Raw genomic sequence first — 26,156 nt, 5'->3', positions numbered from 1 at the left:
AGCACACCATGGAGTTCATTCTCTATTACTATACGCCCTCGGCAGCAGCAGCAGGCATCTTTGTCGTCCTGTTCGGCATCAGCACCATCCTGCACTTCTACCAGCTGGTGCGGACCCGATCATGGTTCATGATTCCCTTTTTCATTGGAGGCATCTGTCAGTTCCCTTGTATCGCAGCAAACGAGAATGCACTAACCTCTGCACCCACAGTGGAAACCATCGGATATGTTGGCCGTTTGCTCTCGGCGATGCAAAGCCCCAACTACAGCACGGGCGCATATGCCATGCAGAGCTCTCTGATCCTCATCGCCCCCGCCTTCCTCGCCGCTAGCATCTACATGACCCTCGGTCGCATCATCTCGATGCTCAAGGCTGAACCATACTCGGTGATCCGGTTGAGGTGGCTGACAAAGATCTTTGTGACTGGGGATGTCTTGTCATTCCTGATGCAGGCATCTGGTGCGTTTTGTTGATCCCCTCCGCGTACCCTGACTAACAGTATCAGGCGCTGGTCTCATGGTCACTAGTTCGAGTGATCCCACGACCGGCGAGCACATCATCATTGGCGGTCTCTTTGTTCAAATCATCTTCTTCGGCTTCTTTATCATCACTGCTGTCCTTTTCCAGATTCGCCTAGGAAAAAGCCCGACCGGGGCGTCCGTGGAACTCTCGCAGGTGTGGCGTCGACACATGACTGCTCTGTACGTCTCCAGCATCCTCATCTTCATCCGGTCTGTCGTGCGTGTGGTGGAATATCTGCAAGGATACAGTGGGTATCTGATGAAGCATGAAATCTTCATCTATGTGTTCGATGCGTTGTTGATGTTTGCGGCGATGGGGGTGCTCCAGCTCATCCACCCCAGTCAGATCAACTGCTACCTAGGACGGGGGACCCGGTACTCGGACCAGGTGGTCAAGACGTGCAAATTTGTCCCAGTGCCGATGGACATACAGGTGCCATTGGATGCTTAGCAGCCTACTCAGTTCGGTTAGCTAATTATGAATGATACGGAGTCTTGCGTTCGCTCCTCCCTATATAGCTTTGCAATGTAGCCCATGGTGTTATGATGCTGATGCTGCAGTGTATGGCAAGTTCTCAATCGATAATGAGGTCCTGACCCATCCACGTTTGGTCATCCTCGCGATGCCAGCTCCTTAGTTTAACCTTGACCCTTCACCTGAAGCAAGTGAAGAATGGCCCTAGAGAATAGCGGGCCAGCTAGTGCCCATTTCAGCCAGTCTGGCATTGGCGGTGAGCTTGGCCAGCAACGAGGTTTCACGACGCGTAGGGAGAAGTCTTTTTGACCTTGTTCTATGGTGGTATGATGCCGGTCTTCCGTTCCCCACGACTGTTTACCACTGATCCATGTTAGCGACCTACCAAGCACTGAGCTAGCAAGGCTTGGCAGAGCACGATCCCTGGACACCTCGGACAACTCCGTTGGCCTCTGAAGGTAACATCAGGCCATTTTTGAAAGCCCGTGGGTTTGTACAGATGTGGAAAATGGGATACTGCCATGTTGTGGACCCTATCTCTGGCCCCATCCGCCACATTCCTGGCCCCATTGGCCGAAACGCTGCTAGCCCTGCAGGCCACCCTCGTTCTTCCGAGTCAGGGGTAGGCCACGGAGATCGGGGTAGGGTTCTGATTTTATGTTGGTTTCCACTCTGGCAATTCGAAGGGGTTATTGGAAAAATAAAGAGCCAGTTTGTACGATGCAGGAGCAGACTCCCCGGCATGATACTCAATGGCATGGTAGGGCCCTTCCCGGGAGGCACATTTGCCGGAAAGAATAGCCGGGGGAAGGGCCTTATCTGCAGTCTGCTTATCTGGCAGGATCCATCGTGTCCACCCAAAAATAGCCCGCCTGAAAGCACTCCAGCAAGCAGCAACCGCTCATGGCACGTGGGCCGGCATTACCCCGAGCTGAGAAACTAGCCCAACGGCTTCATCCTGCGAACTCTAGTCTTATTGTCCTTATCATGATGAAAGGATAGATGTCCTCCAATTTCCGGAATAGGAAATTGCTCTATTCCCGTGGCTGCGAGGGTTCTTTCTTCTGAAACATCAGTGTATGCTAATGACTTTATGCCCCGGTGCTGGATTCCATGTATATCCTAGCGGGCGTCCCGGATGAGCAGAGGGATATATAGTTCTTGGTTGGGGCCGATCACCCGCGTGCTGACCACTCGCATGGAGCAGGCATCCAGGACTCCTCGTGTTCATACCATAAGCGGAAATCTCTACGATCCAGCTCGGACGAACAATGAGATGGGGGCCACCGAGCCCTACCAAATCTGTAAAGGAGGTCGGGCCCAAGATGGATCCGACTTGCCTGTTAGGGCTTCGGACCCCATCTTCCTGGTCGAGGCTTGTCTCAGAGCGTTCCGGACACGATGAAACTGGGCTTCGAAGTCCATGCCGTCCTTTCCAAACTGTTACATGAAATGGCAAAGCAGATGAGCCTAAATTATCTACGCAATATGGAACTTCCCATACGTGATGGTCAAAAGGTGGGGATTCTCGCAACAGATGTGGCGATAATGAAAACGGACTGAGCTGAAGCAATAAGCACTAGCACCTGTAGATCAAGGCGACCAAACTACCCCTACCTGGGGGTCAGCATGCAAAGAATCCTGCAGGCCTAGCTTGAAGCCTGCGACCATTCCTCTTGTAGTAAATCCCTCAATCAAGTACATGCTTCAAAGAGATATCCAAATATGGGAGATGCCCCAGCATAACTATATAAATGCACTTGATTCCCAGCTCTACTCGAAGAACCAGACCTACCAAGCTTTTACATTTCTTCCTCACTCTTCAATTACCCCATTGCAAAATGAGCACCAAGATTCTTAAAGGACTCGCCCTCGCCGGCCTCGTCTCGGCAGCCGCAGCTTGCTCGACCAAGTCCGACGTCGAGATCACCTTCTACGGATATCCCGACAACGACCCTCCCAGTGCGGATATCGCATACGACTGTGGTCGTGGCTACACCGCTGGGGGTATGCCTCTAAACCTGGACAGTTCTGCAGTTAGCTAATGGTGACTAGGTACTGGCACCCACAGCGACCCCCTGACCTTTGCTTCGGCCCCTGGCGAGTTCACCAAGTGCGAGATCATCTACCTCCCTTATCTTCGCAAGTACCTCCGCTTCGAGGATACCTGCGCGCAGTGCAGTACGTCTTTCCATACATACACGCCTACCCCGTTACTAACGACCCAGCTTCCGACTACGAGAATGGCAAGCGTCACATCGATATCTGGACTGGATCTACCACTTCCAATGGCGGCGACGCGCAGATCGACTGCGAGGATGATCTGACCCCTGATGACTCTCAGACTATTATCATTGATCCGTCTAGCTCCCTGACTGTCAACAGTACGTTCACCTCCCAAAGTCGAGGGACCACAACTAACCCATTGTCTAGCCGGCAAGCTGTTCTCTGATGGATCCTGCCACACCTCCAATACCTACACCGATGCCGATGCCTCGAGCTACTGCAGCTCTGGCTCGTCTAGCTCCGGTTCTGGCTCTTCCTCGTCCTGCGAATGGGAAGGCCACTGTGCTGGTAAGACCCTTTGTGACTGTGCTCTACGTTACACTAACTCTGCTTCAGGTGCCTCTTGTTCGAATGAGAATGACTGCTCTGGCGACCTGACTTGCAAGAGTGGCAAGTGCGCTTGAGTGCTGCCATCCTATGCTTAGGACCGGTTAGATATTTAACGACATCTACCGTGGGCATATGGGCCTCTATTGGGGTGTGTATGTATATATAGTCGGTGTATACATGTATAAAGCTCCCTTAGCTACCTTAGAATTGGACGATACTATTCAACTGTGCTAGTAGCGCACGGTGATGACGGCAAGATCCAGCTACTCTGTACAACACGGTCATCCCGCCAAGTGATCCAAACCCCATATTTCATGGAACGGACCCTTTTTGCAGTCGGGTTAATCACATGTCACCCCACTGCCAGTTTCCATACCTCAATCCCTCCAACAGGACATGTTGCCCCCCAAGCACCTCCTGGTTTGAACTGTAGTAATTGACAAGCTAGACCGATCTTGCGAGCTTCTTCGGGATCAAGATCTGGCCACGGAAGCTGCATATTTCGGTGCCTGTCCCTCTCATGGCTGAGTATCTGAGAGCTGGCGATGCAATGGAGTAGCATCACGGCATGTTGTTGCAATCGAAGGGAGGGAAATCGACCCGTCAAGGGCGGGTACAACATGTTTAGTTGCCGAGAGGCAACAAAGGGTGGCAGGTCTTAGCATGCCGGTGGTCAATCACCCGAATGCTGACAAGATCATGTCTCATATGTTGGCCATTGCAGGAGCGCAGCGCTGTATACCGGTACCCGGTTAATATAGATATGCGCTTTGATCCGCCCCTTCTTTATATTATTATACTCCGTGATGATGCCCTTACTGTCTATCTCAGCATATCTTCCCCTCTTTCTCGGGATCGTTTCTGGCACCAGTCATTCCCATGCTACCCACGACCAAGCCCGCGACGTCGACGTAATCCGACGCGATGTTTGCATCATTGGCGGCGGTGCCGCTGGCACTTATGCGGCCATGAGTCTGCGACAACTCAACCAGAGCGTGGTGGTGGTGGAAAAGACTGGCCGTCTAGGAGGCCACACCATCACCTACATTGACCCAGCCACCGGCACGCCGGTTGACTTTGGCGTCACCCTGTTTGAAGATTCCCCCGAGACCGTTGACTTCTTTACCCAGTTCGACGTGCCAGTCACCAAGGCCATGCATCATGGTGACCGAATCGCACGGATTGACTTTCAGACCGGAGAAATTGTGGAGCCATACCCCGGGAATATAACCGACGCACTGGAGCGCTATGGCGAGATTCTTCAGCAATATCCTTATCTAGCTGCGGGCTGGAGTCTGCCGGATGAGGTACCCGAGGATCTGGTGATGCCGTTTGGCCAATTTGTCGAAAAGTATGATCTGGGCGCTGCCGTCGAGCTCATCAGTATATATAGTCAAGGGGGGCGCCATTGGCTAAATCATCCCACGGTGTATATGATGAAATCCGTGTCATTAGCCATGTTGGATGCCTTTGAAACGGGATTTCTGTGCACAGCGCGACATAACAATGGGGAAGTGTTCGACGCTGCGTTAGATGAGCTCGGAGAAGATGTGTTGCTGCATAGCGTGGTGGTGAACGCGTCTCGCTCGCACGATGAGACTCATTTGCTGACGGTTCAATCGTCGGATGGGGAGATCACCATCATTGAGGCGGATGCGACGATTGTGGCTGTTCCCCCGAGGCGGCAGGTGCTGGCAGGGCTGGATGTGGATGAAACCGAGTCGCAGCTGTTCGACCAATTCCTCCACGGGCATTACTATGCGGGCCTGGTGCGGGTGGACGGGTACCCGAAGGGGCTTCAGATCGTCAATCGCGGGGCTAACACGGCATATACTCTCCCCTCGCTACCATGTACTTTTGGGATTAATCCCACCGCGGTGGCTGATATTGTGATGGTCAGCTACGGCAGTGAGAAGGCGATGACGGAGGAGGACGTCAAAGCAGCCATCACGGAGGACCTTCTCGGGCTGAATGACGCTGGCTATGATCTGAGCGACCCCGAATTGGTCGCCTTTGCGGATCACTCTCCTTTTCAGATGTCGGTCAGCAGCGAGGCCATTGAGGCGGGCTTCCATCAGGATCTGAATCACCTGCAGGGGTACCGGAATACGTACTATATTGGAGGGACGTACGAACATCCGTGGTCGTCGGCGATCTGGCGGGGGGTGGATCAGCTGCTGCCGTCCATCATCGAGGGAGCCTTGGCGAGAAAGTTGTAGCTATCCCACTGGCAAGATTAATCGCATCTTCACCTTCACATCTCCACTCGAGTCATTGGCCGATAACGTATCAACCCTATGATTATCAGATAGGGCACGGCAGCTTATTGGACGGCGGGCCGGTTGCAGGCCTGATATCGGCGATAAGGCGGGGCTGATCCGCTGCAGCCCTCGCATCCAGCCTTTAAAACTCCTCGCGTAGACCCATCCATGGTTGACTTTATCCCAGTCGTGCCTTTGTTTTAGGATTGCTGTCATGAATGCCGTTGTACCTTCTGCCTCTGGTGAGAACCGCCCGGATGATAGCCCGGAGGTTGACCCCGCGCGGGTGTTACGCAAGGTGGATCGGCGCCTGTTGCCACTGCTCTTCTTTACGTATCTCCTCAACTTTATGGACAAGAGCATCCTGTCGAGTGCGTCTGTGTTTGGACTGATCGAGGATACGGTAAGTGTCTGGTTGTTTCTGAAAATTGGGCAACTCACTAATACATGTAACAGCACCTGGTCGGCCAGCAATACAGTTGGGTGTCGAGTATCTTCTACTTCGGGTATTTCTTCTGGGAATGGGTGCGACCGTCTCCGCTCTTCTACTTGAGACCCAAGCGCTGACCGATATCTAGCCCACCAACTTGCTAATCCCCCGTCTGCCCGTCGCCAAATACCTGGCCATCAACACCCTGTTCTGGGGCGCGGTGGTGGCCCTCACCGCCGCTTGCACCAATTATGGCGGGCTGCTGGCGGTGCGCTTCCTGCTGGGGGTGGCCGAAGCCACCATCACGCCCGCCTTCATGTTCATCACCACGACGTGGTACACCCGCGATGAGATTCCCCTTCGCACGGGTGTTTGGTTTTCAGGTAACTCTGTGGGTGGCCTCGTCGCCAGTCTGTTAGCCTACGGAATCGGACACATCGACCATCCTTTGAGTCCGTGGATGTGGATGTTCATCATCCTCGGAGTTGCCACCTTTCTGTGGGGGTTTGTCCTCTGGGCCCTACTCCCCGATAGCATCTCCAGCGCCAAATTCCTCACCCCCGAGGAACGCGACTTCATGGCCCATCGCGCCATGGTGGCGGGTACCGGTCGGACGGAGAAGACCACCTGGAAATGGTCGCAATTTGTGGAATGTCTCTGCGACCCCAAGACGTGGCACTTGTTTGCCCTGGCCGTGCTGACCCAGATCCCCAACGGTGGCACCCAGAATTTCGGCAACCTGGTCATCAAATCGTTTGGATTCACCTCCTTGCAGTCGACCCTGATTGTCATCCCGGCCAGTGTGATCAGCGCAGGCACGATTGCCTTGACCGGCTGGCTAGCCAGTAAATCCCGGCAGATGAATTGCATCCTGATTGTGTGTATCGTGGCGGTGTCTATCACAGGGAGCGCCATCATTTACGCGCGGGCGCACCACGTCCCCCTGGGCGCCCAGCTGTTCGGCTACTTTCTGCTGTCGACGGGCCCAGGCGCGCTCCCGCTGATCATGTCCCTCCTGCAGGCCAATTATCGTGGTGTCACCAAAAAAATGACCATCACCACCTTGATGTTTGTGGCGTATTGTGCGGGCAACATTGCGGGGCCACAGTTCTTCAAGTCCAGCGAGGCCCCGCTGTATGAGACTTCCTTCCGGGCCATCTTGATCTGCTATATTATTTCGGCTGCGTTGGCAGTATCCTTGCGGTGTTATCTGCAGTGGTTCAATGCGAAACGCGATCGGGAGGAATGTATCCAGGGCAACGCCGGACTGGCGGGGGCTGTCGGAGGCAAGATGGTGGATGAGCGACGGGATGGGGCCAATGTGTCGGTGCTGGTGCAGTCGGTCGAATTGCAGGCAGAGGACTATGAAGATGCGACCGACTGGAATACGGTGGGCTTTCGCTATCGTCTGTAGCATACCAGCTACCATCCATGATTCATGACCCGCTCTATACGTTCACTGGCCTATACCTTCACTAATTTACCTCTCTGTACCAATGTGGTCGAACCCTAAGAACCGCCCAGCTGGTGTAGTTCTGCTTGCTCCTTCTCAATCACCTCTTTCCTTTCTGGTCTGCTGTGTCTAGTGTCTCCCCTCACATCGCATCTCTGACCTCCTTGTCTTTGCTTTCTCCACCATGTCCCCTATTCTCTATCACCTTCCTATTCATATCTTATGTCCCTCGAGATGTCAACCGAAGAACCCGTCACCTATGATATTATGGCTGATCTCCCTGAAAACCATTTCGGCACCAGCTGGACCACTCCCCGCGCTCTCGAAGCTCTCGTGTACCACATCACGCTAGCCCCGGGCTTCGTAGGTCAAATCCTCCAAGTGGACAATCTCACCCCCGAAGGCCAGAACTACATAGCCAGCGGCGCCCTGCCGGACCAGCAATCATTTGTCATCGACGGGACTACCGCCATTCTCCGGCTCGTCCGCTGGGAGTGCTACCGGGCCGCACGACATCTCGTCCACGAGATATTTCGCCAGCCTTGTGCGGCCCACGCGGGAATGGCCACCACCAACGGGCGCTTCCTCTCTGATTTTACTTTCCGGGGCTCGGTCGACTCCCTCAAGCAGCCGAGCCGATGCTACTTGGCCCCTCATCCAATCACCAGCACACATGTTGACCAGATGTGGCCAAGCTTCGTCGTGGAAACCGGGGTGGAGGGATGGCTGGGCATGCTACGCCATGACGTGGACTGGTGGTTCCAACACTCCAACGGACGAACTCAGACGGTGATGCTCTTGATTGTCCACCCCATGCTGAGAAACGTCTATGTCGAAAGCTGGCAGCTCGGCGACATGCCAAGGCCGACCCGGGTTATTGACAGGTACATCCATACCGTTCAGTTTGGGGAAGGCCATCCTCTTCGGTTCGACACTCAGAGGTTAATGGGGTTCAACCTGGCCGAATGTCCGGCATTTACGGTCGAGTGGGACGATTTGACGGATTGTGCGCACCGGATCTTTGCTCTTTCATAAGGCCATGTCTCTTGATCTGTATCTCGATTGAGGTGAGATGCGAGGATGGGTTAATTAGTTGCTAGACTAGATATCTATTCATAATGGGACGGACTTGCTAGTTACCATTCTTCCTGCTTCTCCTGCGTCATACCTTGCAGTATATCTGTGGTTAACCCTGGAATGCCACCGGCTGCGGAGATGATCGGCGGTGGCACCCGCGTGCAGTCCGGCCCATTTCCATCGTAGTCACTTCAGCGGTGCTGCCAATTGTTGGACAGTATCTGTGCCACCTGCAAACAACCGAGATTGCCCGGTTATTCAAGGGTATCGCAGTTACTGAATACCCTTCACCTGTTCCTACTTAACCATGCTGGCTCTCATGCTGATGCGCCTGTCCTGACTTGGCATTTTTCAGAACATACAAACCGCCATCATGAAGCTCATCCAGAGGTCATGGTTACTATCTACCCTTGTAGCCAGTGCCGTTTATGCGTTCCCGCAAGACCGCATCTCAACCGTGGTCAAGCGCGGTATCGAGTACACTGTCTTCCACCATGCAGCCACAGGAGCAACGCTGGAAATTGTAGAGAACTCAGGCATCTGTGAAACCACGCCAGGAGTCAACCAGTACTCCGGATACCTCTCTGTCGGAGAGGACATGAACATGTTCTTCTGGTATGTCCTGACAGTACCCTCCCAACACCAACTCACATCAAACAACAGGTTCTTTGAATCACGCTATGACCCTTACGCAGCCCCTCTAACAGCCTGGTTCAACGGCGGACCCGGCTGCTCATCCATGATCGGTCTCTTCCAAGAACACGGTCCATGTCGCTTCATCGACAATCAGACCACCCCCTCCATCAACCCCTACAGCTGGAACACCCACTCCAACATGCTCTACATCGACCAGCCCATCGGCGTGGGCTTCTCCTACGGCAACGACACAGTCAATAGCACCGTCACCGCCGCCCCATATGTCTGGAAACTCATCCAAGCATTCTATGCCCACTTTCCAGATTACCAGAGTCGTGACTTTAATCTATTCACAGAAGTATCCCTCCCTCCCTCCCTCCCTCCCTCTCTCCCTCCTAATCAACCAACCAACCAACTAACTCAATAAGTCCTACGGCGGCCACTACGGCCCCGAATTCGCCCACTACATCCAAGCCCAAAACACCGCCATCACCAACGGCCACATCATCGGCGAACCCATCAACCTCGTCTCCCTCGGTATCAACAACGGGTGGTTCGACTCTACCATTCAAGAAAAATCCTACATCACCTACGCTTTGGATAACCCCTACCGGGCCTTGATCAACACCTCCGCCGGAGAAAAATACTACCACGACTACGAAACCATCTGTCTCCCTGCCCTAGAGAACTGCACTATCCTCGCTACAGACCCAGCCTGTCGTATTGCGGCGAACACCTGTGCCGATGTTGTCGAGGATCCGATCCTCAGCACAGGGGACTGGAACGTATACGATATTCGTCGGCCGGCGAATGATCCCTACCCGCCTGAAACATACGTTGAGTATTTGAAGAATGAGACTGTTATGAAAGCTATCGGTGCGAGGGTTACGTATGCGGAGTGTCCGGATGGACCGTATGATAAATTCGCCTCGACGGGTGACTGTACATGACCCACCCCCCCCTCTCTCTCTCTAAACCCCTATATTCCCCCCTCCTTTGGAAAATAACACTAACAACAAACCAAAAAAAAAAACCAGTAACCCGTTCTTTCCTAACCACCTTCTCCACAATCGTGACCTCCGGAATCAACATCCTCCTCTGGGCCGGCGACGCAGACTGGATCTGCAACTGGCTCGGTGTACACGAAGTCGCTAACGCCGTGGATTTCCCGGGACGGAGAGAATTCCAGGATACCCCGTTACAACCGTATACTGTTGATGGTGTGGAAAGGGGGATGTTTAAGTCTGTGGGGAATTTTTCCCTCCTGAGGGTGTATGACGCCGGGCATGAGGTGCCTTATTATCGTGAGTTTGGCCCCATGGTTTCTGGTGGGGTTGAAGGGCTGGTTAGGTTTGGGTTTGGGTTTGGCTAATGTTTGGTTGGTGGGGTGGGTGTGTGTAGAACCGAAAATGGCGTTGCAGGTGTTTGGGCAGGTTTTGAGGGGGGAGGGGGTTTATTCGACTTAGAGTACTTACTGCTTAGTGCTTGGTACTTGGGGTTTGATTGGGATTTGTGGGATGGGATCTGGTGGTCACGATGGAGATGGATGATTGCGACTGTGGGATGGGGGTAAGTATGTTTCGGGGTGGGTTGATCGATGGGGATGGATAGATTGTTGATATTATCGCAATGAAAGATATGATATTATGTTTGGATTTGGGTTACTTGCGCGGTGCATGTGGTTGGTTGGTTGTAAGTAGACAGCCGGTGGTAAGCGCGATTAATCCTTCAGCCTAGAGCCCTTACTCCGGAGCAGGGATTGTGAGTAGGGAGATGGGGTTGAGGATATGCAAGGTAGGATATATTCCAGGCAACAGGATATATTGGCCATTCAGAGTCAATGGTAGCATCGCCGTGATCGGGAGGAGGAAAGGGTGACATTCCGCGCTACGAGGGAGTCTTGGCCCGCTGATAAGCATATGGTATTAGATGCTATATAATGCTCGTGGATCGTCAGGTAGATGTCAAACTATTCCCATCATTTTCTGAAATGGATGCAGTGCGTGCTTGTTCCTTCTTTACTGTTGTTTTCTTGGTGTGGTCTTCGTGTGCTTCGTTCGTAATTGTGGTCTTCATCACATGCGTTGTTCCTGGTCTGCTTATTGTGTGTTGTCATTGGAAGCCGTCTCTGAGCAAGCTGTACTCGACCGGATGCTCACCGGCTTGGGCGATACAAGACACGGCAGCCAGCTCTTCAGCGACCTTTGGAACAATACCCCGATAGGCTCTCGATTGAGAATCTCTGGTGCATCCTGCAAAGCCCGTCGGATGTTCTCTCGTCCGTACTCGGCCATGTTCTCGTAGACCTCCCAGCGGGTCTTGTCGCCAAACACCTTCTCTCGCAACATGGGGGTGAGCGGGTGGAGAGGATCATCCAGTCGTTCGGATAGCGAGTTCACCCATTCCTCATACGGCACCCCCTCCATCTGGTATGGAGACATCTGATTCAGCAGGTCGAAACTGGTGTTGATGTCAATGGCATTGTCCAGGTCCGGCTGCACCAGGTTGTATCCGTGCCCCAGGTTGTCGTGGGACATGGAGACGTGCAACATGGCATCCACTACAAAGTCCACCGGGATGAATTCCTTTCGCTGGTCAGGCAGAACAGGGTACAGCCCCATATCCATGCAGCTGGTGAACAGTCGGGAGATAAAGTCGTCGGGGTTACAGATGCCCGACTTGCTGTGGCCGAGGACGAATCCGGGGCGGTAGATGGCCACGGGAAAGCCATTATCGATCGCATTCCAGACAATTGCCTCAGCCACATACTGACTTTGAGCATATCCCGTATCGTGGGGCAGGGCAGCAAGATGAGGAGCCGGTCGCTCGTCCTCCAGGAGCAGCTTTGCGCCCGTGACATGTCCGGTTGGCCCGTACGCGGCTATCGTCGAGGAGTAGTGCATGGCCTTGGTTCGACAATGCGTGGAAAACTCGAGCATGTTCAATGTTCCAATGGTGTTCTCCTGCCGGTGGGAGGAATATGGGGCCACGTAGCTGACTTTGGCTCCCAGATGGAAAATCACGCTAGACCAGGTGGCAAAGTAGTCGTATTGCTCAGGGGATAGACCCAGCTTGGGCTGTCCAAAGTTGCCTGGAACGGCGACCACCTTGTCCATGTTGGCGTAGAGACAGTATTTCTCCAGGCACCTCTCCAGCCGACGTCGGGCTGAGGGTTCATCGTCGGCTCGGACTAGACAGGCCACCTTTTTCACGTCCGGCCGTTTGACCAGAGTGGCCAGGAGAAATACTCCAACGAAGCCCGTAGCCCCCGTCAAGAAGATCCGTCCCTCATGCTTATCTTGCCAATGGGGGACAACGCCCCCAATAGGCCGTAGATGCTCGGCTAATCTCGAGTCTTGCAGCCAGACCTCTTGTTCGGCCTGGATCGTGGAGTCGTCGCCATTGACTTGAATGTTGGTGACCAGCTGAGTCAGCTTCTCGAAGCTGGTATTCTCATACAGCATCTGGGCTCGTAGCGAGATCCCAAATGTTTGGTTGATCCGGGCAATCATCGTGGCTGCAATCAAGGAGGTCCCTCCCATGGCCACAAAGTCGTCCGTTGGGCGTAAATGCTCCAGGGGGAGACCGAACACGTCGACCCAGATATATTCCAGCTTGGCGGCAACCCTCCCAGCATTGACATTCCCATTCATTCCATTAGCCCGCGATCGCTTGAGCTTTTCATGGTAATGTTCCTCCAGAGCCTTCCGGTCGGCCTTGCCGGTAGATCGAAGGGGTAGGACATCGATCAATTCCAGACGGGGAACCATCAAGTGTGGAGCCTGCTCCATGTATGTTTTCATGATGGCGCCTTCTGCCACATCTGGCGAGGATGGAATGCAGTAGGCAAGTAGGAACTGGCCCCGATCGACCTCCTCCGGAGTGATCTTGACCACCACGGCCGCACTGACCAGGCCAGTGCCGACGAGGGCTGCCTCCAACGCCTCCAGCTCCACTCTCTGGCCGCGGATCTTGATCTGGTTGTCTTTTCGTCCGAGGTAGTAGTAGATGCCGTTGTTGTCCACCCGCATCAAGTCCCCGGTTCGGTACATGTGCTTCGGTCCGCGATCCACTGTCCTGCGCATTTGTGGCATGAACAGAAAGCTCTTGGCCGTCTTTTCAGGGTCTCCAATGTAGCCTCCAGCAACGCCGACACCAGACACCAATAGTTCACCCACCTCTCCTGGCTGGACGGGACCCAGAGTGTCATCAACAAGGAACACTTCTACATTCCCGAACGGCTTTCCCACGGGAATCTCCCCTCTGCAGGCTTCCTCTTCTGAAACCTCGTGCCATAACACATACACACTAGCCTCCGTCGGTCCGTATCCGTTGATTATTCGGCCTGGTGCCCCGGCGTCAAAGATGGATTGAATAGTTTGGCAGTTGATTGCCTCTCCACCAGTTATCAAGGTGTCGAGTGTGGAGAACGCGTCAGGGCAGGCGTATGCCGTGACTGTGAGGAGGGATGTCGTGAGTTGCAGTACGTTGAGTTCCTTCTCCTTGACAAAAATGCTGAGAGCGGTTGGGTCAAGGACTGTCTCCACTGGAACTACCACCATTGTGGCGCCGCGCAGTAATGAACCCCAGATCTCCACCAGGGAGGTATCAAAGATGACATTGGACCCGTGACCGACGCGCTGTCCTTTTCGAATAAGCTCCGCTGGATCGAGAACAAGATTAATCATGCCCTCGGCAAATGCTTCGACCGCTTTTGGCTTGCCTGTCGTCCCGGAGGTGTGGAAAACATGAGAGCACGTCTGCGGCCCGTTTTGACTAGGAGAAATTTTCGCATCAAAGTCATCCGGGATAGCACGGTGGTCGACAACGAGGTGCTTGAATCGAGGCAGTCGATGTTGCTGAACCATATCTGTGATGACGAGCGTCGATCCCAGGTTGTGCAGCATGTCCGTCAACATCTCGTCCGGGAGCTTGCTGTCTAGCGGAACACAGGCCCGTCCTGCGTAGACCACACCCGCCTGAGACAACACATGGTTCATGCTTCGTGGGATAATGATGCCCACGGGTGAGAGGTCTGCGTGATTTAGGCTATCGATCTGGTTGGCAATAAAGAGCGCCTTGTCGTGGAGGTCGCCATATGTCAGTTCATGGTGGCCCTCTTCGATGGCAATGGCGGTGCCGCGAACCGTGGCCTGCTGTTGGAGAAGGCCGGCGAGCCCAAGGCCAGCATGGCACACATCCTCCGGGATTTCGGAGATGAGGAATGACGGAGACATGGTATCGACTGAAAGAAAAGCCACAGGCATAATTGTCACAGACTTGCTGGAGAAGAATAGTTGTCGGTCAATTGCCCGGCCGTGTGCCTTCAAATAGTCTTCGAAGACCGTGGCTCCTCAGGCATCGAGCCAAAATCGCTCAACGCTTCTCCCCACCACCTCATGTGAAGCCTCATCACGACATACCAGCGACTCTTTCAGGGCTGCAGTTACCAGTATCCATACTGTTGGCTGGTCTGGCCGGATCCCTTGCCTGCCAGTGGCAAACCTGTTCAGCCAGCCTGTCATTGTTTAGCAGCCGGAGTTTAGACATGGCCATATGGAGGTGTTGTGTATATTCATGACCGACGCCAACCATCGGAGAGCTGCTTACCTATCATAAGTGCCACAATAGGGCCCTTGCTCGTGCGAGGAGGTATTGAGGAATGTCACAAACCTGGTCAGGGGTGCGGGAATTGACATAACTGGGGAGCCATCATCCAGGGACCGGACAGATCTGACACCTCGATCTGAATGGTTAGTTGTGGGAGACAAGCATGGTGACTGTGCAAGGAGGCCGGTGCGAGACTTCCCAGGCCGGCCGGGATATGTCCCAGATTCCGTCAACTGCCGTGACTGGTGGCCGATCATCTGGCACATTCATCCACCAGCGGTGAGCGAGTGGCATGCTTGCAAGGCTGACCAACGAGGACGTTGAAACTCAATCTAATCACAGAGCACCTGACTGGATGCGCAGTCAACTGCCCTGCATCCTGGATCGGTTCAAGCTTCTCCTACTGACACTGACGGCTTGGCTTACACCACGATGAGTCGATGTGGACTAAACAAGGTACGACATCGACTCGATTGTGCGTGCTGCCGGATTGTCCGTAGGGGATCGTGTTCCTCTGGAGGGTTTGGCATGAATTGCGTCAAGCTTCCCGGTAACCGGGTTCGTGGTCTATCCCACTGGCTCAGGATGGGATCTGCCGTACCCCATGAGGGATTATGTCATTCAAATGCAGCACTCGGCCCGCCATGGCCTCTTCATCAGGCCAATAGCTGCAGAGATGCCTGCGACATGCAGCAGCCAGGCCTGGACACATGCAAAGCTGCCCGGTTACACGAGTCACACCGGTGGCAGTTGGGTCTAGACTGTGACCATAGAATGCACCGATGTCGATACCCCGCAAATTCCGGTAAGCTTCACAGGCAAAGTTTCTGACTTCCTACCCCGCAAACCTAATCGACAGCATTGCCTATCAGCTCATCTCCGGCCGTGAGTGGAGGGGAACCAGTTGTTGATTTGTTCCTTGTGCATCCTGACCGATCCTCTGGATGCCGGGAGGATACTGCTCTCCTTCTTTAGAAAATGCCCTGGCTACTGTGTCTATACCCAGAAATCGCATGCATGGTAGAGGGAGAAACAGTGCGCTCGGATGTCTTGTCTTGCGATGCTCCGGGTTCAACCCAGACTCGCCGTTATTCAGCGATAGTGTCAACTGTCTCATCCTATTGACATCTTCCTACTGTTAGGACAGGGAATGCGCCCCGTGTTACTGGTCAATGGCGTCGCACTTTCTTGTCCCCGAGAGCCGTGCTGACTTCACCCCTTGCGGGCCTCATCGTGCCACATTTTTCAATTCCCACGGGTTGTCGTTGCGCCGTTTTCCGATTTCTCCGCGGTGGTCACGCCATACCGCCCCTCCAGATACTTTGTACTTCTAGTGGCGACAGCGATCTGTCCGGCAGTTTGCTTCGAGACGTTCGAACCGTAGGCCTGGAGGGCTCCTAGCCGGTCAATGCTCCTGTTCAGTGGATCGCGATTGGTGCCCGGGGCGAGCCGGTGCAGTCCCTTGCATGAAATGAGGGAATCTATTTTTGGCCATCTGGTTGGCGGTCGGGGAGCTGGGGTATTGTTGCTCCAGTTGCGTGCTCCTCACAATGCACTTTAGAACTCGCGACCACTTGCGAGCCCTCGTAGCCCCGTTCATGACCAGGCTTGGTGGTGTGACCTCGTATATGCGCCTCGCTGGCCATACTCATGCTGAGACGCTTAGACGGGGCCGTTGGTACCGCTGTTGCGGGCTATGCAGCAAGGGTTAGCGTTAAGCCTTGGTGAGATGGCAGACGAGAGAGTCGAGAAAAGGAAAACATTACCTCAAGCCTGAGGCTGCGGTTCTGGAACGGGCCAAGATTCCGCTGCTTCTCATTGGCTGGTATGTGACCGGACGGGTCCACCGGTCTGCTCGATGTTTGCTTCCCTGCTGGCATTCTGTCATGGAAGGTTGGAACTTTCTTTGCGACGCCGTTACTAGTGGCATCAGTGATCCACCAGTGGCAACTATCTCCCTCCCCCCGTTTTTATCGGATGAAATGGAATCACCATGATTGACATCTCGACACTGACAGATGAGCCGATCCAATCTCCCGGGACAGAGTGGACTCCAGGATCGGACGGCCCCCCCTTATCAGCAGCTGCGCCGCTGGCCTCACCAATCGGACCATCTCGGGATCGGTCCAGTGGATGCGACAGGACCCCCTATCGGACCCGTATCAGCTTCCATCGCTCAGAATTCTCACTGATGCCCCTGTCATTCGCTCAGCATCCTTGTCTCAATCCTGGCCCCGATCCTGGTGTCGTGGAACAGACACTGACGTATTCATTTGTCATCGGCTGCGCATGGGGTCCGTTCGCCCTTATGTGCTGATGTGCTTAGAAGAGCTGCCACGTGCAACTGTTTTTTCTTCGCATCGATAACCCCTGAGATATCTCATCATGGCGACTACCACGGTTCGCGTCGCTATCACCCAGCAAGAGCCGGTCTGGCTCGACCTTGATGCCACGGTCGACAAGACCTGTCGACTGATTGCCGAGGCAGCAAGCAATGGTGCGCAGTTGATTACCTTTCCGGAATGCTGGATTCCAGGTTATCCTGCTTGGATATGGTAAGTATCTTCGATGAATGGTCGGCATTCCGCTAATTGCGCAGGTGTCGTCCCATCGATACTGATCTATTCAAGACCTATTTCAAAAATTCCCTGTCGTATGAGTCAGAGCATATGCGCAGGATATGTCGGGTTGCCACCCAGCACAGAATCACTGTCGTGCTTGGATTCTCTGAGCGCGATGGTAACTCGCTGTACATTGGTCAATGTACTATCGACTCGACGGGCAAGATTGTCATGCGCCGGCGCAAGGTCAAGGCCACCCATATGGAGCGCACCGTCTTCGGCGAAGCATCCGGGAGCAGTCTGCTCAATGTCGTCGACCTCCCCATCGGCAAAGTCGGCACGCTCACGTGCTGGGAGCATATCCAGCCGCTGCTCAAGTATCACACGATGATCCAAGGAGAGGAAATTCATGTGTCGACATGGCCACCCCTGCCTCCCCATTTCGGGGGTGATTCGTTATGGGGGATGTCAGCTGAAGGTAAGTTGTTTCCAATGGTTGGGATTCGTGATCTGACTTGTCAGGTGGAATGAGCGCGTCGCAAGTCTTTGCGCTCGAGTCGGCGGCCTTCGTTCTACACACGACTGCTGTTATGGGTCCGAAGTGTGCCGAGGTGATGAAGTTGATCCCTCCTTGGGATGTCGTCGGGGGCGGCTCGTCGGCGGTCGTTGGCCCTGATGGACGTCGGTTGACGGAGCCGCTGCCGCCTACAGAAGAGGGCATCATCTATGCAGATCTGGACAAGGATGTCATTGTATCCTGTCGGCACTTTGTCGATGCCTGTGGGCATTACAGCCGGCCTGATCTGCTCTGGTTGGGGGTTGATACCCAGGAGAAAGTCCATCACCGTCCGGCCGAGGGGAGATCACCGAGCGTTGCAAGGGGTCGGGAGCTCAGGTCGCAACCTGTGTATGAGAATTTTTGAGCTGTCTTGTGCTGCCCTATTGAAGCTGCATCTGTTGATGCCTTAGCGACTATGTATGCCTTGTCGGGTGTACGACCTCTTTTCAGCTTGTACTTGCTGTACTTTCAAGTTTGAATATCAATGGTTGCACATATGGGGATCCATTCACAATGTCGATATTCCGGAGACGGGGTTCAGAGTGTCTTCCGACAGTTGCTGAGGACACTCATTTTTTCTATATCCTCGGCGACTCCAGGTGTACCCCGGACGCAGCCGGATAAATAAGGTGTGGGCTGATGGGGTAATAACACTGTGTGATAATTCCAGTCTAACAGTGATGGACCTGCAGATCATCCGCCCATCTCTCCGCACAGCCCTCCATGACCTCTGATTAGTGGAATCCAAGCAAACCCCGTAGCTCCGTTCCTTAATCCACCCAATTCTCCTCACCTTCTATGGCCACTTTTGCCCCGGTTAATTAAACGGGTAGTATATTTAACCCTCTCTCCGACCATACTGCAACGACACACCAACCCACAATCCACCTTTCACCATGCACCTCCCCTCCCTCATCACCCTCACCCTCTTCCTCCACATAACCCTCGCCCTCACTCAACCCCAATTCCCCCCTCCACCACCTCCTGGTACCTCCAACCAGCCAACAACTTCACCTCGACCCTCCCGATCGGCAACGGCCGCCTCGGCGCCTCAATCTGGGGCACCGCCATCGAAAACATCACTCTGAACGAGAACTCCATCTGGAGCGGTCCCTTCATCAACCGAGTCAATCCCAATGCCTATGCCGCACTATGGCCCGTTCGAACTCTCCTCGCAGAGGGAAATATCTCGAAGGGGAATGATCTCACCCTCGATGATATGGTGGGGATTCCGGACTCGCCGCAGTCGTATAGTGCACTCGGAGCGTTGAGGCTGGATTTTGGACATGAAGAGGCTTGGGTGCAGAATTATAAGCGGTGGTTGGATTTGAGCACTGGGGTGGTGGGGGTGGAGTATGGGTATAAGGGGGTGGGGTTTAGGTATGTTTTTCTCTGGTTCAGGGGGTGTGAATGGGTTGTGCTGATGGGTGTAGGCGGGAGTATGTGGCTAGTTATCCGGATGGGGTTGTTGGGATGAGGTTGTCGTCGAGTAGGGCTGGGGGTGTGGATGTGGTTTGTGAGTTAGTGAGAGATCGATGGGTTGTGGGGAATACGGCCACCGTGGTGGATGGGCATGGAGTGTTGGCGCTCACGGCCAATGCGAGTGATCAGGCGGATCCGATTCGGTTTACTGCTGGGGCGAGGTTTGTTGCTGATGGAGGTGAGTACTTTTCTGGATCATTGGGAGGGTACTGATGGTTTAGGGCGGATTGTGAGTAATGGCACGGCTGTGGTTGTGCGTGGTGCCTCTACGGTTGATATTTTCTTTGATACCGAGACTTCGTATCGGTATTCAAGTCAGGCGGAGTGGCAAGCAGAGATCACCAAGAAGCTTGATGCGGCTAGCAGGGCTGGCTATGTTGCTGTCAAGGAAAATGCGATCGCTGATTACTCTGCCTTGTCGGGGAGAGTTGACTTGAACTTAGGGTCCTCTGGGTCAGCTGGCAATCTTCCTACGGATACTCGTCTCGTCAACTTCCGGACTGATCCTGACAGTGACCCTGAACTGGTTTCACTCATGTTCAACTTTGGTCGTCACTCGTTGATTTCGTCCTCCCGTGCGTCGGAGTCGCCAGCCCTCCCAGCCAACTTGCAAGGTCTGTGGAATCAAGACTTTGATCCGGCCTGGGGTGGCCGATTTACCATTGATATCAACCTCGAGATGAACTACTGGCCTGCAGAAGTGACCAATCTGGCGGACACATTCTCTCCGTTCATCGACCTGATGGACATTGTGAAATCCCGGGGCCTGGATGTGGCCGAGAGCATGTACCACTGCAGCAATGGCGGGTATGTCTTGCACCATAATACCGATCTCTGGGGCGACGCAGCACCAGTCGATAACGGCACCGAATGGACCATGTGGCCCATGGGTGCGGCCTGGCTGTCTGCTAATCTGATCGAACATTATCGGTTCACCCGGGATGAGACAATCCTGCGAGCACGCATCTGGCCACTGCTACAAAGCGCCGCCAGATTCTACTACTGCTATCTCTTCCCGTTCGAGGGATACTATATCACGGGCCCTTCAATCTCTCCGGAGGCTGCCTTTATCATCCCAGGTGATATGTCCATCGCCGGGAATGAAGAGGGCATCGATATCGCCCCGACCATGGACAATTCCCTACTGTACGAACTGTTCCAGTCTGTGATTGAAACTTGTGAGATACTTAAAATCAACACCACCGACTGCACAAATGCCACCTCCTACCTCGCCAAGATAAAACCACCACAAATCGGCTCCTCCGGCCGAATCCTAGAATGGCGTCTCGACTATGAAGAGGCAGACCCTGGCCACCGACACATGAGCCCGATCTTCGGTCTGTTCCCGGGATATCAGCTCGCTCCGCTCGTTAACGAAACCCTCGCTGCTGCTGCAAAAGCATTCCTGGATTGGCGTATCGCCCACGGCAGCGGTAGTACAGGCTGGTCACGAACCTGGACAATGAATCTCTATGCTCGGTTACTCGACGGTGACCAAGTCTGGAACCATACCCAGATTTATCTGCAGAGGTTTCCTAGTCCCAATCTGTGGAATACAGACTCTGGCCCAGATACGGTGTTCCAGATTGATGGCAACTTTGGGTTCACCTCGGGTATTGCAGAGATGTTGTTACAGAGTTATGAGAAAGTGCATCTTCTCCCGGCATTGCCGACTGCGGTGCCAAAGGGACATGTGTTTGGGTTGATGACGAGGGGGAATTTCGTGGTTGATATGGTGTGGGAGGGGGGAGTGTTGAGCGAGGCGAATATCACGTCGCGGAGTGGGAGTGTCTTGGATATTCGGGTGCAAGGGGGTGTTGATTTTACTGTTAATGGGGAGGGATATACGGGACCCATCGGTACTAATATTGGAAAGGTATACACCGTTGTCCCTGTTTAGTCCTACCTCTAGTCTATCGCATATAAATTGCACAAGACATACACCTCCACATATCCCAAGATCAACCACCAACCTGATATATACACCTCCCCCCTCAACACCAAAATCCCACATATAACAACCCCCCTCCAACTATACAACACACTACTCTTTAACCCCCAACCCAAACATCTTCACACTATTCTCCCAAGCAGCCCTAGCAACAACCTCCACCTCTACCCCCTTCACCCCCGCAACCACCAATGCCACCCTCTCCATGTAACAACTCTCATTCCTCCCCTTGATCATCTGTCCCAAAATAAACTTATTATGCTTCCTCACTCCCGGCAACTCCCTCGCACCCCTCAAATACCCCGAAATCCTTTCATCCCCACCCAGAACCTCACACCACGGCGCATCCGTCTCCAACTGTAACCTCTCCAATGGAATCGCCCTGACCATATCCAGCCCTGCATCTGTCCGAAAACTCACCCCGTTTACACTAATATCCAATCCCATTCCCACAAGCTGGATCATCTCCTCCCTACTCCCGGTGAAAGAATGCACCAACCCCTTCTTCGGCAACCGGGGTAAATACTCCGAAACAATCTCCACAAAATCCGCACAGGATTCCCTAACATGCAAAAACAGAGGCAATTGCATCTCTACCGCAATCTCCAATTGCTCTCTAAACGCCCTAATCTGTATCTCCTTGTCCGCGCGCTCAAGATACTCATAATCCAATCCAATCTCCCCGAATGCCACCAGCGGAGATCCACCATCACCCTCCTGTAATACCCTTTGACCTACTTCTCTCAACTGCGCCAGATACTCCTTCCCATCTCCCTCTCCATCGGGGGAATATATCTCTTTGACATGATAAGGATGCACACCCAAGGTCAACGAACAAATCTCAGGAAACTCCCGCACCAGAGACAGGTTCGTGTGGAATCCCTCGAGATTCATACTCGTGAGCATCATTTTCTCGCAGTTGTGGGTCTTGGCTCGGGTGATTACTTCGCTGAAGTCGGGCGCGTGGTATTGTTTTCCTCGGTAGATGCCGTGGAATTGGGGCGCTGTGTAGGTTACGGCGACCTGGTGTTTTTAGTTAGGATGGGATGGCAGTTCCCGGGGGGGTCTTACATCTGCGAAGCGGAGGGGGGACATTGTGGGCTGGTTGGTTGGTTGGTTGGTTGGATTGTATATGTTGAGATCAGGAGTTGGTAGTCTGGTTGTTTAGTTGGGCGTAGGGGTTTATTTTATTTATATCGCTGATGGGGTATATGGTGGTGGCGCCTCGTTATCTGTAGGGCGCGAAAATTTTCATTTTCATAGCTTCGGGATATGCTTGGCAGTGGAGGTTGATCGGCATGAGGGTTCTACTTTTATTTTAGGGTGCCTGTTTTGATGTACAGATGCGATGCTGGAGTCAAGTGGATATGAATGATGTAGGAATTTAATTAGAGGCACGGTTTGATGTGATTTGATGTTGGTTTTATGGTTGTTTTATTAAGTGCGTCGGATATATTTCTATGGGTCGGCGGCGGTTTGGAAGTGATATTTTAGATACAACATGGTTAGAGGAATAGCACGGCTGTTATATCGCGAATAGAACGATTTATTGATGGCAAAATGGCTAATCCTCTAGACAGATAGACGCACTCCTCTTATATACCCCTAATAAATGGAGACACGTGCTGGCAGCATGCATTCAAGCTGCAGTTCACTGTCTGAACCATAGTCAGCTAGATATTCACACAATACCAATTATGCTTACCTGGCAGATTCCAGCAACCCCCCTGAGCTCTTTATTTCATTGTGCGAAAAGCAGATGCCCATGAACTTGACCATTTCCGCGGCTACCAAGTCAGCTCGTTTCTGTAATATGCATGAAAAACTCACCACTGATTCGTTTTGCAGTTGTGTCATTCTCATCTACTCCGTTAATTCGCGTGTAATCCAGAACCAATTCAACGCGCGGTCGTCGGGCCTGTTCGTATAGTGCCAGCCGCTTGGGGATGTCTTCCACGCGAGTCCCGGCGGGAAGAAGTACTGCTAGTGAAACGGCATCTTCGATGGCCATGGCGCCTCCTTGGCCCATATCTGGATATATCAGTCCAGGACATTAAGTCGTAGAGAGGGATGCTCACATGGTTGGAATGGATGTGCTGCATCACCTAGTAAGGCAGAACGCCCCCTTACCCATGAGGGAAGCGATTTCATGTCGAACAATTCCCACACCTTCAGATTATCGTCCGCTCCGTCAACTAGTTCCTTCACGTCCGGGCTGAACTCGGCGAATCCAGCCACTAGGGCGTCCTTGCTCCCGACAGCTTGCCAACCTAGGCCTGTTAGACTGAACAACCAGTAGAATTAAGACATACCCTCTGCAGCACCTCCAGCCTCGGCAGTTGGAAGGAAAGCACAAAGATTGAACATCTTATTGTCAGAGCATGGATACGCAACAAGTCGGCGGTCACCACCAGCCCATTCGATAAACACACCCGGGTCTCGGACGATATCCTGGGTGGCTGGCAGATGGCGCAGATCATCCGTCGGAAGAAGCCATCTGAAACAGGACTTGCCGGCTGGGAATGGTGCAGGGGGGTTTTGGCCGATTTCGTTGCGGACAATTGACTACATACTTTAGTGGAGATGCGAGAAGTATCAGGGTGTACATACGTGCAGACCGTCTGCTCCTAGCAAAATATCTCCTTCGAATATTTCCCCGTTGTCAAGCATCACCGACGGGCGGTCATTGTCCACATCGATGTTGACTATCTTGCAACCCATGTGAAGAGTGGCTGTTTGCATGGCCCGCTGCTTGAGATAGTTGTGTAGATCGACTCGATGGACGAGATACCATTCCTAGCCTGTCAGACATGATCACAGAATGTGTAGGAGACATACTGCCTGCCACTTTTGACGAATCTCGGCAAAGTCTTTACGGTACTTCAGGTTACCCAGGTGGTCATATCGATGAATCTGTACCGTTAGCCAGCATACATCACCTAGAGCATGAGAAGTACCTGCTCCAGCAACGTCCCCCCAAACTCCTTCGGATCAATTTCCAACCAGTTGAGCAGAGCCGTGCAATTAGGCGGTACATGAATGGCGGCACCAGCCTCGCGAGAGAACTTGGATTTTTCCAGAATCTACCACCATCAGCAAGTAATTTGACATCCACTAAGGCCACTTACCACGACATGATGGCCCTGTTTACCCAGGGCAATGGCAGCGGTCAGCCCCGCAATGCCGGCCCCGACGATCAACACCTGCAGCGGTCGGAATTCACCAATAGAGACGGTCATGGTCAATATGCTAGTGCTTATTCTTGTCGAATCTGTCTCCTGCAGACTTGACAGCTTATAATGCAGGTTAGGGATCGATATGGGTCTCGGAGATATGCCTCGGGGAATTCCTCGGAGATAAGCATCCGTCGGATGTGGTTCAGCCCTTATACTAGACCTGTTAAATCGCTCGTCGTGCTGTCTATAGACGATGATCATTCCCTAATCTGATTTTGCAACAGCATCGAGACGGGGATCAAGATATCGCTCATGTGTCAGTTATGCAGAGGTGCTATTATCGGAACCCGCTACGCAACTTCCCGCTATTTGGTTGCTTCCGAGTTCCGGCTTGAAGACACTTGGCAGCCTCGGGATGGGCTGATCCGGGCAGCAGTGAGGAGGGAAAAGAGTTGCTTCGATATCTTGTCCACCCGATAATCGGCATTGCAGTGAATAGGGAATATCCTGTCACAATACCGACAGACCAATCCCAGCCCGCCAAGCCCGCCAGCTGTCACTGTCACTCACCGTCATTATCATCGGCTGTTATCTCCCCGCATTGTCCACTACCATGCTCCCATCGCTAGTGTCTAGATTCTAGACTCAGTCCTCTACACCACCATGTCCAAATCCATGTCCCAGGTCGTCGCCGACCTCGATAAGCACGTCCCCCCTACCCATACATCCCACCAGCTAACCAATGATCCCAGCTTCCCCTATCACCCCACCTACATACACAACCACCCCATCCTCCAAAGCTACCACGCCTTCCATGTCAACGGCATCCCCTCTATACTGGGGTACATCCCCAACACCCTGATAACCACCTTCCCCTGGCCAAAAGATACCTGGTCTATCGACTCCACCCCCACCCCCAATCCCACCATCACCCTAATGACACCCGAAACAGCCACCCCAGCAACCCGCACCGCAACCCTCCTCCCCACCATCCGCCACATGGCCAACACGGGAATCCTCACCGGCTGGCGCGACGAGACCTTCCCCATCTACGGCCCTCACGGCGACCTAATCCTCGAGATAGAACGCGCTGCGAGCGCGCTCTTCGGGATTGTTACTTATGGTGTTCAGATGCTTTGCTATACCCAAACCAAACCCCAAGATAAAGATGTGGATGTCCGGTTGTGGATCGCCAAACGCTCACCCCAGAAACAAACCTACCCCGGGATGCTAGACACGACTGCCGCCGGGGGTTAAGTACGGGGATGTCACCCCGGGAGGCGATTATGCGGGAGGCTATCGAGGAAGCTGCTATCCCTCGAGAGGTGCTAGAGCAGGGGGTCAGGTT

General features: G+C 53.4%; 12 protein-coding genes across 12 annotated transcripts; 9 read left to right on the top strand and 3 right to left on the bottom strand.

Annotated features, from left to right (window-relative positions):
* Positions 1-8: 8 nt before the first annotated feature.
* BO94DRAFT_612337 (RTA1 domain-containing protein) lies at positions 9-1,276 on the top strand (the record flags this gene model as incomplete). Its single annotated transcript, XM_025616667.1, has 3 exons — positions 9-156; positions 211-459; positions 506-1,276. 3 exons carry the CDS (start codon positions 9-11, stop codon positions 970-972), a joined length of 864 nt encoding a protein of 287 aa, XP_025461842.1. The 3' UTR covers positions 973-1,276.
* Positions 1,277-2,780: 1,504 nt separating this feature from the next.
* BO94DRAFT_612331 (uncharacterized protein) lies at positions 2,781-3,825 on the top strand. Its single transcript, XM_025616666.1, has 5 exons — positions 2,781-3,003; positions 3,052-3,177; positions 3,225-3,380; positions 3,430-3,570; positions 3,619-3,825. Exons 1-5 carry the CDS (start codon positions 2,838-2,840, stop codon positions 3,684-3,686), a joined length of 657 nt encoding a protein of 218 aa, XP_025461841.1. The 5' UTR covers positions 2,781-2,837; the 3' UTR covers positions 3,687-3,825.
* A 593-nt stretch (positions 3,826-4,418) lies between these two features.
* On the top strand, positions 4,419-5,831 carry BO94DRAFT_612328 (FAD dependent oxidoreductase; the record flags this gene model as incomplete). Its single annotated transcript, XM_025616665.1, has 1 exon — positions 4,419-5,831. The coding sequence occupies one exon, from the start codon at positions 4,419-4,421 to the stop codon at positions 5,829-5,831; it is 1,413 nt and encodes a 470-aa protein (XP_025461840.1).
* Positions 5,832-6,087: 256 nt separating this feature from the next.
* BO94DRAFT_628965 (MFS general substrate transporter) lies at positions 6,088-7,717 on the top strand (the record flags this gene model as incomplete). Its single annotated transcript, XM_025617524.1, has 3 exons — positions 6,088-6,276; positions 6,330-6,398; positions 6,452-7,717. 3 exons carry the CDS (start codon positions 6,088-6,090, stop codon positions 7,715-7,717), a joined length of 1,524 nt encoding a protein of 507 aa, XP_025461839.1.
* A 243-nt stretch (positions 7,718-7,960) lies between these two features.
* Positions 7,961-8,819, top strand: BO94DRAFT_628964 (uncharacterized protein). The gene has a single exon (XM_025617523.1). It carries the CDS (start codon positions 7,979-7,981, stop codon positions 8,789-8,791), a length of 813 nt encoding a protein of 270 aa, XP_025461838.1. The 5' UTR covers positions 7,961-7,978; the 3' UTR covers positions 8,792-8,819.
* Positions 8,820-9,206: 387 nt separating this feature from the next.
* Positions 9,207-10,875, top strand: cp6 (putative carboxypeptidase S1; the record flags this gene model as incomplete). The annotated part of the gene is made up of 4 exons (XM_025617522.1): positions 9,207-9,448; positions 9,497-9,827; positions 9,898-10,411; positions 10,507-10,875. 4 exons carry the CDS (start codon positions 9,207-9,209, stop codon positions 10,839-10,841), a joined length of 1,422 nt encoding a protein of 473 aa, XP_025461837.1. The 3' UTR covers positions 10,842-10,875.
* Positions 10,876-11,478: 603 nt separating this feature from the next.
* BO94DRAFT_310689 (non-ribosomal peptide synthetase) lies at positions 11,479-15,169 on the bottom strand. Its single transcript, XM_025606822.1, has 2 exons — positions 15,080-15,169; positions 11,479-14,987 (listed from the first exon to the last, which is right to left on the bottom strand). The coding sequence occupies exon 2, from the start codon at positions 14,734-14,736 to the stop codon at positions 11,569-11,571; it is 3,168 nt and encodes a 1,055-aa protein (XP_025461836.1). The 5' UTR covers positions 14,737-14,987; positions 15,080-15,169; the 3' UTR covers positions 11,479-11,568.
* A 2,026-nt stretch (positions 15,170-17,195) lies between these two features.
* Positions 17,196-18,690, top strand: BO94DRAFT_540530 (carbon-nitrogen hydrolase family protein). Its single transcript, XM_025612936.1, has 3 exons — positions 17,196-17,634; positions 17,679-18,118; positions 18,163-18,690. Exons 1-3 carry the CDS (start codon positions 17,465-17,467, stop codon positions 18,561-18,563), a joined length of 1,011 nt encoding a protein of 336 aa, XP_025461835.1. The 5' UTR covers positions 17,196-17,464; the 3' UTR covers positions 18,564-18,690.
* Positions 18,691-18,712: 22 nt separating this feature from the next.
* Positions 18,713-21,614, top strand: BO94DRAFT_570116 (glycoside hydrolase family 95 protein; the record flags this gene model as incomplete). The annotated part of the gene is made up of 4 exons (XM_025614779.1): positions 18,713-18,734; positions 19,201-19,579; positions 19,633-19,859; positions 19,903-21,614. 4 exons carry the CDS (start codon positions 18,713-18,715, stop codon positions 21,579-21,581), a joined length of 2,307 nt encoding a protein of 768 aa, XP_025461834.1. The 3' UTR covers positions 21,582-21,614.
* On the bottom strand, positions 21,576-22,832 carry BO94DRAFT_504030 (TatD family hydrolase). The gene is made up of 2 exons (XM_025609497.1): positions 22,704-22,832; positions 21,576-22,655 (listed from the first exon to the last, which is right to left on the bottom strand). The coding sequence occupies exons 1-2, from the start codon at positions 22,725-22,727 to the stop codon at positions 21,726-21,728; spliced, it is 954 nt and encodes a 317-aa protein (XP_025461833.1). The 5' UTR covers positions 22,728-22,832; the 3' UTR covers positions 21,576-21,725.
* Positions 22,833-23,039: 207 nt separating this feature from the next.
* BO94DRAFT_540526 (FAD/NAD(P)-binding domain-containing protein) lies at positions 23,040-24,887 on the bottom strand. Its single transcript, XM_025612935.1, has 9 exons — positions 24,761-24,887; positions 24,590-24,715; positions 24,471-24,545; positions 24,243-24,428; positions 23,945-24,197; positions 23,711-23,902; positions 23,463-23,663; positions 23,338-23,419; positions 23,040-23,290 (listed from the first exon to the last, which is right to left on the bottom strand). Exons 1-9 carry the CDS (start codon positions 24,869-24,871, stop codon positions 23,284-23,286), a joined length of 1,233 nt encoding a protein of 410 aa, XP_025461832.1. The 5' UTR covers positions 24,872-24,887; the 3' UTR covers positions 23,040-23,283.
* Positions 24,888-25,380: 493 nt separating this feature from the next.
* Positions 25,381-26,124, top strand: BO94DRAFT_310602 (uncharacterized protein). Its single transcript, XM_025606820.1, has 2 exons — positions 25,381-25,512; positions 25,561-26,124. Exons 1-2 carry the CDS (start codon positions 25,472-25,474, stop codon positions 26,063-26,065), a joined length of 546 nt encoding a protein of 181 aa, XP_025461831.1. The 5' UTR covers positions 25,381-25,471; the 3' UTR covers positions 26,066-26,124.
* Positions 26,125-26,156: the final 32 nt, after the last annotated feature.

Source organism: Aspergillus sclerotioniger (assembly GCF_003184525.1).
Source record: "Aspergillus sclerotioniger CBS 115572 chromosome Unknown BO94scaffold_49, whole genome shotgun sequence".
In the NCBI taxonomy this organism is placed as follows: Eukaryota; Fungi; Ascomycota; class Eurotiomycetes; order Eurotiales; family Aspergillaceae; genus Aspergillus; species Aspergillus sclerotioniger.
This window is presented reverse-complemented; position numbering and strand designations above follow the sequence as displayed.

Coding starts and splice junctions, on each gene's coding strand:
- BO94DRAFT_540530 (XM_025612936.1), top strand. CDS start 17,465: ATGGCGACTACCACGGTTCGCGTCGCTATCACCCAGCAAGAGCCGGTC. Junction 17,635..17,678: donor GGTTATCCTGCTTGGATATG/GTAAGTATCTTC, acceptor CTAATTGCGCAG/GTGTCGTCCCATCGATACTG. Junction 18,119..18,162: donor ATGGGGGATGTCAGCTGAAG/GTAAGTTGTTTC, acceptor CTGACTTGTCAG/GTGGAATGAGCGCGTCGCAA.
- BO94DRAFT_540526 (XM_025612935.1), bottom strand. CDS start 24,871: ATGACCGTCTCTATTGGTGAATTCCGACCGCTGCAGGTGTTGATCGTC. Junction 24,716..24,760: donor AACAGGGCCATCATGTCGTG/GTAAGTGGCCTT, acceptor TGATGGTGGTAG/ATTCTGGAAAAATCCAAGTT. Junction 23,664..23,710: donor AGCACATCCATTCCAACCAT/GTGAGCATCCCT, acceptor TGATATATCCAG/ATATGGGCCAAGGAGGCGCC.
- BO94DRAFT_612331 (XM_025616666.1), top strand. CDS start 2,838: ATGAGCACCAAGATTCTTAAAGGACTCGCCCTCGCCGGCCTCGTCTCG. Junction 3,381..3,429: donor TAGCTCCCTGACTGTCAACA/GTACGTTCACCT, acceptor CCCATTGTCTAG/CCGGCAAGCTGTTCTCTGAT. Junction 3,571..3,618: donor ATGGGAAGGCCACTGTGCTG/GTAAGACCCTTT, acceptor ACTCTGCTTCAG/GTGCCTCTTGTTCGAATGAG.
- BO94DRAFT_504030 (XM_025609497.1), bottom strand. CDS start 22,727: ATGTCCCCCCTCCGCTTCGCAGAT. Junction 22,656..22,703: donor CCCCCCTCCGCTTCGCAGAT/GTAAGACCCCCC, acceptor TAAAAACACCAG/GTCGCCGTAACCTACACAGC.
- BO94DRAFT_310689 (XM_025606822.1), bottom strand. CDS start 14,736: ATGCCTGTGGCTTTTCTTTCAGTCGATACCATGTCTCCGTCATTCCTC.
- BO94DRAFT_310602 (XM_025606820.1), top strand. CDS start 25,472: ATGTCCAAATCCATGTCCCAGGTCGTCGCCGACCTCGATAA. Junction 25,513..25,560: donor GTCGTCGCCGACCTCGATAA/GCACGTCCCCCC, acceptor CAATGATCCCAG/CTTCCCCTATCACCCCACCT.
- BO94DRAFT_628964 (XM_025617523.1), top strand. CDS start 7,979: ATGTCCCTCGAGATGTCAACCGAAGAACCCGTCACCTATGATATTATG.